Source organism: Manihot esculenta, chromosome 3, assembly GCF_001659605.2.
Source record: "Manihot esculenta cultivar AM560-2 chromosome 3, M.esculenta_v8, whole genome shotgun sequence".
In the NCBI taxonomy this organism is placed as follows: Eukaryota; Viridiplantae; Streptophyta; class Magnoliopsida; order Malpighiales; family Euphorbiaceae; genus Manihot; species Manihot esculenta.
Genome location: NC_035163.2, coordinates 15,907,322 through 15,923,183, shown reverse-complemented (window position 1 = coordinate 15,923,183; position 15,862 = coordinate 15,907,322). Strand labels below are relative to the sequence as shown.

At 46.1% G+C, this 15,862-nt stretch overlaps 1 protein-coding gene across 1 annotated transcript; it reads left to right on the top strand.

Moving 5' to 3' along the window:
• Positions 1–2,149: 2,149 nt before the first annotated feature.
• Positions 2,150–3,607, top strand: LOC122723282. The gene has a single exon (XM_043955066.1). It carries the CDS (start codon positions 2,150–2,152, stop codon positions 3,605–3,607), a length of 1,458 nt encoding a protein of 485 aa, XP_043811001.1.
• The last annotated feature ends 12,255 nt before the right edge of the window (positions 3,608–15,862 follow it).

Genomic DNA, 15,862 nt, shown 5'->3' with positions numbered 1-15,862 from the left:
TACTCTTCCCTCGTTAAAGAAAGTGAATAATATCCAAACTATTAAAAATAAAATTCTACTTGTCAAAATAAAATAAATTATGAGTAGAGTGGATTCTATGAAGAATGAAAGAAAATTAATTTTTTGAAAAAAAAAAAAAAAGGAATTTGATTGCAATAAAATAAAAATTAAATAAATAAAAAAAAACTTAATTAATTAGAGAAAATATAGCAACCGAAATAAAATGAGAAAATCAATATGAGAACATTTCAATCAAAATTAGAATTTCGGATTCAGTCCAATATTAAAAAAAATTTCATACACTCAATCTTTTTTTAGTTATAAACTAATCAAAAGATACTCGTTAATTAGTCTTAATTTTCAAACAACGACCGGTGTTAACGCTCATAGAATTTAATCCAATCATAGCATTAAAAATTAAAAAGAATTTGATTTTAATTAACAAACTCGAAACTCTCGGTTCATTTAAAACATATCATATTCTTTCTTAAAAAGAAATTAATCAATAAAATTTACTATTTGATGACCGCTGGATTTCACCATCCCGTTACGAGGCCGGACCCATAATGACAGCCCATGATCCGAAGGCTTCTAAACCTCCCGAGCGAACCAAGTCCAGCCCGCTCATCCTGAAGACCGGGCTCCATTTAGATCTCTCAATTAGGTCGGTCCAGCCCTTCCGGCCCAGAGACCAGACCTCCCTTGGGCTCCAGTCCTACTCTCATCTTCCGGCCCAGCCCGGAGGAGGAAAGGCAGCCAGCCCATTCGCCTAGCAGGTTCATCCGCATGCGTGCCAGGGGAGAATTAAATGGTCGTTACGCATGGAGCAGATATCTGATATTTTCGTACGTTCGTATCTGTGTGGCAGAGACAGATGGCCCAATGGCAGTGAGACCATTACACGTCACTGACAGACGAAGAAAAAGAATAAAAGGAGAGGGGCATTCACCTCTCGAACTAAGTTTTTTCTAAGTTCACAGAACTCTTGTAAAACCCTATTTTCTGGATCTCAGATCATCAATTGGCGCCGTCTGTGGGGAACGAAGGAGATATTTTCATCGCCGGAGTTCCATTCTTACAATACCCACTGAGATCCACCATGGCTAACCATAATGAAAACAACATCGTTAACACTCCCAATGACCTGAGCTCTGCTCAAGAGGGGCAGCAGTTCTCTTTTTCCAGTCCCACAACTCCAAACAACCAACCACCAATCCCTTTCAACCCCTCGCCAAGCTTGGCAGGGAATATGCCCGGAGCTGCCTTGTCCAACCAGGACCTCCAAACCATAGCCCTTCAACTACAAAACACTGCCCACTAGCTGGGGCAGGTGATGCAACAGAGGGGCCTTAGCACCCCGGTGAATGTGTTGCCGGTGGTAGAAGAACCACAAACCAACGAACCTCAGCCTACCTTCAACCATCCCCAAACCAATTGCAGAGAAACTGGAGAAAGGGGGAGAAGAGCCGGGGGAGAAGAAGAACCAGAGGCTAGGGTTCATGGAAGAAGGGTGAGGGAGTTGATAGAAAACGACGAGGCCGACAGTTATTCTGCCGGAACAACCAGAAGAACGGGAAGTGAAGCATGGGAAGAGGAATGTCGCCTAGAGAAAAGGCCCAGACAGGAGGAAGAGAGTGTAGACCAAAAGCTGCAGAAGATGAGAGAGCAGCTCCTGGCCGAGTTGGGGACGAAGGATCAAAATCAAGCTCTCCTGCCCACCTCTTCACCCTTCTCGAAGTGGGTGCAGCAGGAGACCATCCCCAAGAAGTTTATGATGCCGCCTATGGCAGCATACGACGGAGCTGGCAACCCAAGGGAGCACGTCCTCAACTACAAGACTTTCATGGAGTTGCAGACTCTATCGAATGCCTTGATGTGCAAGGTATTCCCTATGACGGTAACAGGGCCGGCACGGGCGTGGTTTAACAGCCTGGAGGCTGGGAGTATCAAAAGTTTCGGGGACCTGGCCATCGCCTTCATCAGCCGGTTCATAGCCGGAGTGCCAGCAGATAGGAAGACCAGCTACTTGGAGATGGTCAGGCAGAGAAGAGACGAATCGCTGAGGGAATATGTTGCCCATTTCAATATGGAGGCCCTACAGATCCTCGAGCTGGATGAGGGCTGAGCGGTGGATGCCATGCAGAAGGGGATGACCTCCCCCGAGTTTTTTGGCTCGTTGAGTAGAAAGCCCCCCACTACGTTGGCAGAGCTGATGAAGAGGGCAGAGAAATATATAAGGCAGAATGATGCCTTGGTGACGAGTAGATTCGCCAAGGGGGCGGAAGACAGAGGAAAAGCCCCCAAAGAAAGGAGGTCGAAAAGGCATGAGAAGAAACAGAGCAAGAAACCTGAGCCCTACAGGCAGCCCTGGGACCAGAGAGACCAGAGACCTTTCCCTCCTCGGGTTCCAGAACAAAAGCCATTCCCTCCGCGTATTCCGGAGAACCTAACCCCGCTCAACACCTCCAGAGCCGAAGTGCTCATGGCAGTACAGGATAAGGAGTTCCTTCAATGGCTCAGGCCTATGAGAGTAGAAGCAAACCAACGAGATCCTGACAAATACTGTCAGTATCATCGTACACATGGCCATGACACCAACAACTGCTACCAACTGATCAGTGAGATCAAAAGGCTGATCAAGAGGGGCCACTTACGGAACTTTGTGAAGAAACCAGAAGGAGAAAGGCCCCAGCCGAATCCTACAGCAGAGAGGCCTCGGAGAGTTGGAGCAGGGCCGGTGAATGATGGCTCCAGTGGAACCATCAATATGATCGTTGGGGAAACCGAAGGTCGGATGAGTCGAAGGGGAAAGAAGAGAGGTCGAGATGGGGAAAGCAGCAACACCGAAGTCATGCAGGTAGTTGAACACTCTCCAATGACCATCACCTTCTCTCCGGAGGATGCCCAGGGTGTTCAGATGCCTCATGACCATGCCTTAGTTATTGAAGCTGTCATCCACAGCTACTGGGTTAAGAAGATCTTGGTGGATGACTGGAGTAAGGTGAATTTACTGCTGTACAGGGTCTTCCAGCAAATGGAAATCCCTGAGGAGCAATTGGTTCGGGACAAGGCCCCAGTCAAAGGGATCGGAGGAGTCTCAGTGCCTGTGGAGGGGAAAGTAAAGCTGGCTTTCGCTCTAGGAGAAGCGCCAAGGACCCGCACTCATTATGCGGTGTTCTTAGTAGCCAAACTCCCCTTGAGCTACAACGCAATATTGGGAAGACCTGCGCTATTTGACTTTGAGGCCGTAACCAGCATTAGATATCTGGCTATGAAGTTTCCAATAGAGGCAGGAGTGGGAGTAGTCAGAGGAAGCCAGGAAGAGGCAAGAGCAGTGTACCTGGCCACGGTGTCAGAGCCGAGCTCGGCAGGGGAGAAGCTCGACTCAGAAGTTCTAGAGGTCCGAGATGAGAAAAAAGAGGCCAGAACAGAGCCGGTCAGAGAGCTGGAGACCTTTCCCTTATCAGAAGTAGAGACAGATAAGGTCTTCAGTCTTAACGCTGGCCTCACTAAAGAGCAGAAAACGGAAGTCATAGCCCTGATCCGAGGTCACGCGTCAAGCTTCGTCTGGAAGCCTTCTGACATGCCCGGATTGATCCCAGAGTGATGACACACAAGCTGAATGTCCTCCCAGAAGCCAGGCCGGTGAAGCTGATGTAAGCACAACCAACAACACTGATGAGCTAGCATTGCCTCAAGGAACAATTACAAGGTTGAGATCCAAGAGGTTGAAGGAAGCACTTCAAGGATTCATAAAGGAATATGTTTAAGCTTTGCAAGTTCATTTTGAAGTTGAAGAACAATCTGGCCATTCCAAGTCAATTAGGCCGAATGTGTTCTTATTGACAGTTCAAACTTTGTATTTATAGTGGGTAGTTATTTAATAGTAGGTAGTTATTTAGCAGTTGGTAGTTAACCAGTAGTGGGTAGTTAACTAGTAGTGGGTAGTTATCCAGTAGTGGATAGTTAACCAGTAGTGGGTAGTTATCCAGTAGTGGATAGTGGCATAGATCATGGGTCCATGCATAGTAGTGGGAAGTGGCAAAGATCATGGGTCTTTATTTAGGTTATATAAAGCATCTCTTTTTCTATATTGTAAATAGATTATCAATTATTCAATACAATTGCTTTATGCGATTCTTCTTTGAGAGCTTAAGAGAGATCTTGGTTCTTGACACTGCATCACGAATAAGGTTCGATACTAACTTGTATGTTTCTTATTCTTGCTATTTTTAAAATCAATCAGTTATAAGTGTTCTTAATTGCATGTTAATTAAGAGTGCTTTAGATTGGGGAATTATTTTCTGAACTAAGTTCTTTTTACTAGGGTATGTGTCGTTTCAGTCTCTAATAGGCTGAGTTTCCGCGTCAATTGGTATCAGAGCTAGGCTTAGTAATAATTTCTTAACTATCCTTTGTGTCTTTTCTTCAATTTTTCATAATCTTTCCGTTTGGGATACCTACTAGAGTCGAATACATTGTTTAGTTGCTGTTCAAATCGTATTTTACCCTAAATTCTTGTTTAGGCTGAATTACTATCTTTAGTGGTTTGGTTTGTGCTTTCTGCCCTAATTCGTATGCTCATATTCTAACACTATTAAAATAGTATTTCCAGTGTTTTACTTTAGTCCATATAAAAAAAAAATACCAAAAAGAAGAAAAAAAAAGAAAAAGAATTTCTGCAATTTGGGTCAATTGTTCAAACTTCATTTTGATATTGATACCTACTGGTACAAATCATATTTCATATACCTTGAACATATTTCAGGGTTTGGGATTCGAAATACATGTTTGGGGTAGGTTTAGGGCAAATTTGGGTAGTATTTTCACAAAAATAGTTTTACTTAATACTTGTTGTTTTAAGTGTGTTTTTTGTTTGCTTGCTTTGAATTGTTTTTGTTGAGTCAATATTAAGATCAGTTAACCTAGGATTGCATGCTTAGGGATAACTTCATGTTAAGCACATCCGTCTTGTTAATTTTTTATTCTTAGTTTGTCAATTTGGTGTCTTTCTGTTTGTTGGTTCCTTACACTTAGTTTGACAAATTGCACATTGTTGAACATCTAATTACACTTAGTACACGAAATTTCACTTTTGTATGCTAAATCAATCTGTTTGTTCATTTTGGTCAGTTTGCATCTAGTGTTGTTTCCTATCTTTTCTTGTTAGGTCTTTACTTGCTTTCCTTATTATTTGAATCATACAAGCTTGGCTTATTGAGTCTTTATTCTGAAGTACACTTTTGAGATACCAAGTGAGTGCTTGAAAGTTAAACACGTGAGTTGAGAGAATTGTGAATTTTTCTATAATGTCTGGGCATAACACTGGTGATACATTATTAGAGGCCTTGAATTCAAGGCCTCTAATAGTGTTGCAGAGTATGAGGCCCTAATAAATGGAATGCTGGTAGCAATGGAGGTAGGGGCAACCGATCTCGAGGTAAATAGTGACTCCCAGCTGGTGATCAATCAGATAACAGGGGCATACCAGGCCAGAGACCCTACCATGCAGAACTACCTAGCAAAGGTAAAGGCCATAGAAGCCGAGCTCAAGGGTCGCGGGATCACAGTCAGGTATCAGAGAATACCTCGGGAAGAGAATGAAGAGGCGGACTTGCTTAGTAGATTGTCTAGGGAAGAGCTGGAGCAACTCCCAGATAAAGTATACATACAACATGTCAGCACACCTGCTTTTAATAAAACGGCCGCCGTATTGCAGATAGAGCAGAGCCAAAACTGGATGACCCCGTACCTGGAGTACTTGGAGAAGGGAAAGCTCTCCGAAGACAAGGATGAAGCGAAGAAGATAGCTGCCCGAGCTGCTAATTACCAAGCAGTAAGAGGGACTCTGTACAGAAGGGGGAAATCTAGCCCGTGGCTTCGATGTGTGAGCCCTGAAGAAGCAATAAAAGTGATGGAAGAGATACATCGAGGAATATGTGGAGCTCATAAAGGAGCAGGGACACTAGCAAATAGGATATTCAGGCAAGGGTACTACTGGCCCACTGTTAAAAAAGAGGCAGAAGAGTTTGTCCGAAGATGTGATGTATGCCAGAGGTTTGCCAATGCCATCAACATCCCAGCCACTCCTCAGTCCAGCATATCCAGCCCGTGGTCGTTCTCACAATGGGGAATAGACATCCTGAGACCTTTTCCTAAGACAACGGGGCAGAAAAAGTTTGTAGTAGTGGCTATGGAGTACTTCTCAAAATGGCCAGAGGCGGAGGCAATCCCCACAATCACAGCCCATAAGATGATAGACTTCGTATGGGGCAACATCATCTGCAGGTTCGAAATACCGAGGGTACTCATCTCAGACAACGGTAGACAATTTGACTGCAGTGCCTTCAGAGCATTCACAGCAAATATGGGCATATGGCACAAATTCTCTTCGGTGGCCCATCCTTAGACCAACGGCCAAACAGAGGTCACTAACAGAGCTATCCTCTAGGGATTGAAAAAGCGGATGGACGGGGCAAAGGCAAATTGGGCAGAAGAGCTCAACAGCATCCTTTGAGCACTCCGAACTACCCCCAGGACGTCCACTAAAGAGACGCCTTTTGCACTCGCGTTTGGCACTGAAGTTGTGGTTCCAATCGAGCTGCAGGTCCCCACCCATCGAGTTCAATTCAATAGCGAGAGCACCAACGATGATAAGTTAAGAAGTAACCTGGATGCTCTGGAAGAAGTCAAGGAAGAAGCTCAAGTCCGTACTGCCACTTATCAATAAAGAGCGGCCCATTATTATAATCAAAGGGTCAGAGAAAGAAGCCTGAAGGTAGGAGATTTGGTCTTGAGAAACCTGGAAGCTACTGAAAAAAGAGCGGCAGTAGGAAAGCTGGCGCCGACCTGGGAGGGCCCCTTCAGAATAGCAAAAGTGGTCAAGCTGGGGGTATATCGAATCGAGGACATGCAGGGAAACCCTGAGCCTCATGCTTGGAATATCCAACATTTGAAAAGGTACTTCCCCTAAGATATTATCAAATATAAAAATACTGATTGTATTTTAAAGCATGGTAATAAAATAGACGTTGTTATCGTCCAAATTCTTCATTTACCATAACTTACATTGCTTCCATTGAAAGAAATAGAAAAGAAAAATAAAACAGGCATAAGGGCGCAAAACCTCAGGGAGATAGGTGACTGGGATCCCCAAGATCTCCCGGCGCCACAAAGCCGAACTGAGATGACGAAGCGACAGTAGGGCCACAGTGCCTGAATCTTGCGCAAGACCTCAGGGAGGTAGGTGACCGGGATCCCTAAGATCTCCCGGCGCCATAAAGCCAAACTGAGATGACGAAGCGACAGTAAGGCCACAGTGCCTGAATCTTGCGCAAGACCTCAGGGAGGTAGGTGACCGGGATCCCCAAGATCTCCCGGCGCCACAAAGCCGAACTGAGATGACGAAGCGACAGTAAGGCCACAGTGCCTGAATCTTGCGCAAGACCTCAGGGAGGTAGGTGACCGGGATCCCCAAGATCTCCCGGCGCCACAAAGCCGAACTGAGATGACGAAGCGACAGTAAGGCCACAGTGCCTAAACCTTGCATAAGACCTCAGTCAGATAGGTGACCGGGATCCCTAAGATCTCCTGGCACCACAAAACAGGCTGAGATGACAAGACCTCAGGGAAGTAGGTGACCGGGATCCCCAAGATCTCCGGGCACCAAAAAATCGAGCTGAGAAGACAAAAGCAATGTAAAGCCAAAAGTACCGACCTGAGACACGCAAATATAAGCCTGAAAAAGCAAGCAAGAAAAGGGCCAAAATCAGAAAGCTCAAGGGCAAACTGAAGCTACAAGCCTCCTATGATCCAAGAGGAAACCTAAAGCATGAGCAGACAAGGCCCCAGCCTCGATTCCTATCAGAATAGAACTAAAAACAAAAAGGCCAGCCCTGCTCATCACTTTAAAAGGTACATGATCCATTTCACTTTGGTTATATGAATGTTATACGTCTGAGCTCGCATTGTGGACGAGTTAACAGAATAAAAAATAATAAGAATGCCTGTACGAGGTTGTAGAAACTCGTGAGTTGGAAGTTTAGTCAATTGTTAAAAATCGAACTCATGGTGAAGACCTGATATGTTTGAACCCTGCGGGAGATTATAAACACGTAGCTTAAAGATTTTTATCCTTGAGGCAGATCCAGTTCGGAAAAGGCCTGCAGATAAGAATGCCCTTGTGAAATTGGAAAAGTCCATAAGTTAAAAGCCAAGTTTCTTGCTAAAATTCCAGCCCTGATTAGCTTAAGGGCAAAAAATGAAAAAACAGCATGGTTGATTCCTTAGGAAAAATTATTGAGCATTATTCTTAAACACATTGGCAGATTAAGTAAATTGGGCTTTTAACAGATTAAGTAATCCGATAAGGCCAGAAAAATAAATAACAATAACTCAAGTACAAATACAATTAGAAAACTGAATTTCAATAGAAGGAAAACAAAAATTACAACCTATTCTAAACACCTACTCTACTGAAGGAAAAACTGTCCTTAAAGGACTTACATGCCTAGGAACATCATCATCTACACTATCTTTATCTACATTAACATTATTTACATTACTATCTATGGGAGGCCCGGCACCCTCTGGCACAGACCCCCCAGTACCCACAAAGGGCACAATCTCTTGCCCCTGAGGCCCAGCACCTTCATCTTCCTTCCCCAGCTCAGCATCTGCCTCAGAAGGCCCAGCTGCAGCGCGAGAAGCTCCCTTAAGCAAGGGCCTGTCATCCTCCCCGTAAAACACCTCCTCACCATCGGAGTCTTCCTCGGCGGCTCAGAGTTTAGCCAACGGGGTGGAGGGGGCATATCTGGCAGTCCTTAAGCCTCGATTGTATCCAGAGACGAACATGCGGAAGCCCTTATTCCATATGGCCGTCTTCATCTCGCTAGAGGCTTTAAATTCCGCAAGTCGCTCCTCGCAGGCCTCAGCTATCTTGGCTTTCAGCTCCGAAGAGTCCTTATAGCTCTGAAGATGAGTCTCACAGGCCTGTTCAATCTTTTCTTTCAGCTCGGTCGACTTCTTGTACTCCCTTAAGCGCTCCTCGCACTCCAACTGGACTATGTCCTCAGCATGCTTGGCGTCCTCGAGCAAGGCCGCACATCTTTTCTTAAGAATCTCGACCTCCTGGCAGAGATGCTGGTTTTGAAGTTTAGATGTCTCTACTGCTAGGGCCAGGTCCCTCTCACTATCAACCCGCTTGGTCAGCTCTTGCTCGAGGACCACAACCTGAGCCAGAGCTTCTTCTCTCTGAGCTAGCACGACATTAAAATCTGCCTTCAGTAACTCATGCTGGTGCCGGGCCTCGTCCTTCTGGCTCAGGGCCTCATCCCTTTCCCGCCGGATCTCCTCCAAGGAGGACAGCTGCTTTAAAGTCTCGTCACGCTGATTTTCTGACTCAGCTGTCCTCCCATCAGCTTTCTTGAGGGCCTCCCGCGCAGTATATAGCTCTATCTGGAGGGACTTGGAGTGCTCTTGGGCAGCCGCAAGATTGCTCCGGGCATCGCTAGTCGCCGACAAGTTCTCCTCGAGACGCGCCTCCTCAATACGGCGGTCCACTGAGTCCCTGAGGGCACGATCCCGGGCATCTATCTCCATGAAAACACCCATAGCCTAGCAAAAGAGAAAATAAATGAAGTCAGAAGGTAAAGAAAGGTAAAAGTAAATTAAAAACAGAAAAGAGACAGGCGCAAGTTACCATCAAGAGCATCTCCCTGGCAGTATCTCCCAGCTGCTTTCTGGACCGAGCCCGGAAGGCCACCTGCTCTTGAGTAGAGCTGGCCAAGAGGCCGGTGAGAGCCAACAGGCGAGGATCCGAAGCCTCCGCGACCCCACCAAACATCCTCTCCCAGATAATTTCAGTGACCACGCTCACCGGGGACTGATGGGTGATGTCCTCTGCATTCAGGATGTCATTGTCTGGGGCAGAAAGCAGGGATACCATCGGAGTCTTTTTCTTCTCGAGCGGAGGCAGAGCGGGGGCAGTGTTCCTAGAGGCCCGAGCCTTCTTGGAAACGGGAGCTGGGGCCAGAGCTTTGGAGGGAGGGGGACGCTTACTCCCAGCCCCTTCTGCAGGGCCCTTAGAGGCAGCCGATGACTTCTCTTGAGGAGGAACGACCTCGATCGACCCGGACTCAGCCCCTTCCACAGCACCCTGGGAGACAACTTCATTGACTGGTCCGAGCTCCCTCTCCTCGGTAACTGGGGCGGCCTCGGCAGGAGCCCCCTGAACACCCTCGCCAGCGGGGATAATCTCCGTCTCCCCTTCAGGGACCCTATCCTCAAATGTGGGGGCCTCGAGCCTCTCCCCGGAAACACTATCAGAAGGCAAGGCAGGCTTTGTCTTCACCGGCTCAGTGTCTTCAACCGGCCTAGGAGTGAACCTTGGAGCTTTCTTCGCCCCCTCAGTAGAAACCCGTTGAGACCGGGGAGCCTGAGCAGTTTGAGGGATCGAGCTCGACCTGTTGCGGCTGGGTGGTCTTGAAGACTTGGTACCTCGGGAGCTCGGCTTTGGAGCTCGGGTAGAAGCTGGGGCAGGAGGTCGGCTGGCCGACCTGGAGGAGATAACTTCAGCCACTTCCTGGGTAGCCTCCCCCACTGATCGCACAGCTAGGAGGGCGTCCAACGCAGCATTCATACTCTCCCTAGACAGCGTGAAGTTCTTTGAGGGCTTGATCTGGTCCATCTTCACACCAGAAGCTGTAAAGATACAAAATATGAACAAATTAGAACAGCACTCAATAAAAATCACAAAAAATAGACAAAACGATTAAACAAGGTATAATACCCGCATCTTTGACATCCCGCAGGTTGGACACAAACATACATTTCTCGACGTCATACTTCCTGTCAACAGAAGTCAGTCGAAGGAACCCGACCTGCTCAATGAGACTCAACTGAGGCAGGTCATTACAGCCCAAAGAAACAACTTCCCAAGTGAGATCGACCTCCCAAATCAACCCAGATTCCTTCTTTAACTCCACCACCACAAATCCCTCTACCCAGCCTTTGATGGAGTCCCTATAACCCGTGAAAATAGACAACCCACCACGGGGGGCAAAATAGTAGAAGCGCTGGGTTGCCTTGACAAGGCAGAAGAAGGTTACAAACAGACGCGCTATGGGCATGAAACCCCAGCTCAAGCAGATGGATTCGAAGGAACACATAAATAAAATGGAGTTGGGGGATAACATCCGTGTAACGACCCCAAAATGGACCGTCACCGGCGCTAGGATTCAGGTCGGCTTAAGGCCGCCAGAACCCGTAGCAAGCCTGCTTTACTCTCTGTGTACCTGTAAATCTCATACATGATCATACATTTTCTGTGAAAATAAAAACTCTTTGCTGAACCAAGGCTTAATCTGTGCATGCACTATCTCTGTACTCTGTACTCTGTACTCTGAACCCTGTACCCCTGACTAGAGCTTGCTCTAGATGGGTTAACTCATACCTGTTAAGCCTGGTTTTTCACATACAGGAAAACATATACAGATCATGTACATAACAAAAGAGTTACAACACAAACATCACTAAGTCAAGCACATTTCTAACTTTATACACAACTATTACAGTCTTTACTATTACATGTCCACTCTAAGCTATTACACATCTCTTTACTCTTTCTGTACTCTGTGGACCTCCTCTTTATACTGTATACTGAACCTGCAAAACTGGGGTTAAGGGAGTGGGATGAGCCTATAGCCCACTGTGTAGAACAGTAAAACAATTCATTAAAATATGATCTCATGGAATGCACCATATCACAGACAATCCACATCAAGGGTAAACCTGTCACCACATATTCCCAGTAACTCTGCCGTGCCAGGGCGTAGAATCGAGCACCTGGTCTTCCTGTCATATATGTATATGTGTATATAACACCTCTGTACTTACCATTGCCAGGGCGTAGTCAAAGGCTCCTGGACTTTACTATATACCTGCCAGGGCGTAGTCAAAGGCTCCTGGACTTCTCTGTACCTGCCAGGGCGTAGTCAAAGGCTCCTGGACTTCTCTCAGAGACTATTGGATCATTCAGCATTCACCCACAACAACAATTAATTACGCAATGCAACATATTCGTGAATTCTAATGCAAACAACCTGCTGTATATTTATGATGCATGAACTATGTTGAAAACAGTTTATGTCTCAATTAAAAGTATTCAGTTTAGTTCCACTCACCTCTGGCTAACTGGACTGACTCTGCAGGCTCTGAAAACTCTGGAGCAGTACTCACTGCTGCTCTCTCTGGTTCCTCTGGTCTGTGTAAGCACAGAAAGACTCAAATGAGGGACCAAACTAGCTTAAGAATAACGCTATTAAACTCCCCAAGAATCCCCTTAAACTCACTCTAACATCCATGCAAAGCATGCAAAGGAAAGCTGGACAGGACACTTTCGGCGGCAGGTTCGGCGGCCGAACCCTTTCGGGGGCAAGTTTCGGAGGCCAAAAGGCACTCCAGAGACGAAAGTCTCTAACCTTCGGCGGCACCTTCGGCGGCCGAACTCCCCTCCAGAGCCGAAAGTCCAAAAGCTCGGAGGCAAGCTTGGGCAGCCGAAGCCACCTTCTCATGGGTTCGGCGGCCGAATGTACCTTCGGCGGCCGAACCTGAGTTCATCAGCAGGGCAGAAACTTGCCCTGCCTCTCGTCAAATGCACCAAACTCCTCTCCAACTTCACACCTCACTTCCTCAACTTGCATACACCTAAGAATATGCTCAAAGGGGTCAAAAACTACCTAAAACCCCAACAACACAAAACTTATAACACATAAACAAGCCTCTCTCACAAAATCAGCAAAAACTCTTCTTTTAACCTATTCATGCAACTCTCTCCATAAACCCCATAAAACCAGTATAAATCATAAAAACAAGCTTAGGATCTTCACTTACCTTTTGAAACCAAGAAGATGAACGATCCTAACGTGGAGTTTTGGAGCAACTCTCCTTCAAACTCTCCAAACGTCACAACTTTGAGTTTGTAGCTTAAAACCTTCAAAATAACATAAAAACTACTCATATCTTTGCAAGATTGGATGAAAACATGAAAGAATACTCACAAAGGACAGGGTCTCACCTCAGAAAGTGAAAGAAAACGGTGATATTTATCCTTTCAACCGACTGAGGGCCATTTATAGGTGGCTGGCCAGACCACCTTTGGCGGCCACACGTGAAACTGAAAGCCATGCATGTTCGGCGGCCGAACCTCAACTTCGGCGGCCGAACCTGGCTTTTCTGCCTTGGTTCATTTCGCTCAAAAACTCAGTTTCTTATGCTTTAAAACTTATGAACATATCAAAACAAGATAGAAAAACATAAATCGAACCCTCTAGAGACTTCCAGCATCCGAACCTCCATCGGACAGTAGACTTCCGATGCCGGACTCTAGCCGGGTATTACATTCTCCCCCCTTAAGACCATTCGTCCTCGAATGATCCTAAAAACAACAAATAACAAACACACATAAAAAAGAGGAAACTAACCTCAAAATAAAAATGGATATTGCTGAAGCATCGACTCTCGCGTCTCCCAGGTGCATTCTTCTAAATTATGGTGGTTCCACAGAACTTTCACCATCGGAATCTCTTTGTTTCTTAGCTGTCTGATCTGTGTGTCCAGAATCCGCACTGGCTGCTCTATATAGGTGAGATCTGTATGAATCTCCACCTCAGGCTCACTCAGAACCTGATTCGGATCTGACACAAACTGCCGTATCATAGAAACATGAAATACCGGGTGAATTCTCTCCATAGAAACAGGTAAATCTAGCTTATACGACACATTTCCGATCCTCTGCAAAATCTCAAAGGGTCCAATGTATCGTGGAGCTAACTTACCCTTCGTCCCAAAACGAACCACTCCCTTCATTGGAGACACTTTCAGCAATACCCAATTACCTTCCTGGAACTCTAACTGTTTTCTGCGAACGTCTGCATAACTTTTCTGTCTGCTCTGCGCTGTTCTGATTCTCTCTCTGATCATGGGCACCACTCTACTGGTAATCTCTACTAACTCTGGCCCTGCAAGAGCCTTCTCTCCTACCTCTTCCCAGCAAACAGGTGATCTGCACTTCCTCCCATACAACGCTTCATACGGAGCCATCCCTATGCTAGCATGATGGCTGTTATTGTAGGCAAACTCCACCAAAGGTAGATGTTGCCTCCAAGAACCGCCAAAGTCTAACACACACAGTCGAAGCATATCCTCTATGGTCTGGATGGTCCTCTCTGACTGTCCATCAGTCTGTGGGTGGAAAGCAGTGCTAAAATCCAATCGCGTGCCCATCGCACTCTGCAGACTTCGCCAAAATCTGGAGGTAAACTGAGGTCCTCTGTCTGAGACTATAGACACTGGAACTCCATGTAATCTCACTATCTCATCCAGATATATCTGTGCCAACTTATCCACAGAATAGTTACTCCGTACTGGAAGAAAATGAGCAGATTTCGTGAGTCTGTCCACAATCATCCATATAGAGTCTATCCTGTTGGACGCTGCTGGTAAACCCACTACAAAATGCATAGCTATGTTCTCCCATTTCCATTTTGGAATCGGCAGTGGGTTAAGCATTCCAGCTGGTTTCTGATGCTCTAGTTTCACCCTCTGGCAAACCTCACAGGCTGTCACAAACTGCACCACTTCTTTTTTCATGGCTGGCCACCAATAGACCCTTTTCAGATCCTGGTACATCTTGGTGGCTCCTGGGTGAACACTATACCTCGCATTATGAGCGTCCCTCATAATGTCTTCCTTCACACTGCTCCTATCTGGTACACAAAGGCGACTCCCATAGCGGAGGATCCCTTTACTGTCAAATCTAAACTCTGCACTGTTGCCTGACTGAACAGTCCTGGCAAGCTTCATCAACTCTAGGTCCTCGTGCTGTTTCTGAGCTATTTGCTCCAGAAACACAGGTGTCACTCTCATCTGTGCTATCAACGCACCTGTACCAGACAACTCTAGCTGTAATCCCTCTGCGAAGAGTTTGTAAAGCTCCATCACTACTGGTCTCCGCTCTACTGCTATATGGGATAAACTGCCTAGTGACTTCCGGCTTAGGGCGTCTGCCACAACATTCGCCTTACCCGGATGATACTGGATCTTACAATCATAATCACTGAGCAATTCTACCCATCTTCTCTGCCTCAAATTTAGCTCTCTCTGACTCAAGATGTACTGTAAACTCTTGTGATCAGTGAAGATCTCGCATTTAACCCCGTAGAGATAATGCCGCCACATCTTGAGTGCAAAAATAACTGCTGCCATCTCTAGGTCATGGGTAGGGTAATTCAACTCGTGCTTCTTCAACTGTCTAGACGCATAAGCTATCACCCTATCTCTCTGCATCAAAACACAGCCCAATCCTACTCGAGATGCATCACAGAACACTATGAAATCCTCGTTACTACCAGGCAGAGCTAACACTGGTGCTGTTGTCAATCTCCTCTTGAGCTCCTCAAAGCTCTCTTCGCACTGGTCTGACCAGACAAACTTCTGGTTCTTCTGAGTCAGTTTGGTCATAGGAGCCGCTATCTTTGAGAAGTCCTGAACGAACCTCCTGTAGTAACCTGCCAGTCCCAGAAAGCTTTTAATCTCAGTCACTATAGTGGGTCTGGGCCAGTTAGCTACAGCCTCTATCTTCTTGGGATCGACCTCAATACCCTCTGCTGATACCACATGTTCCAAGAAGGAAATGCTCCTTAACCAAAACTCACACTTCGAGAACTTGGCATACAAACTATGCTCTCTCAGTGTCTGCAGAATTATCCTCAGATGCTGGGCATGCTCCTCTGCATCTCTGGAATACACTAAGATATCATCGATGAAAACAATGACAAAGTGATCCAAAAACTCACTAAAAACT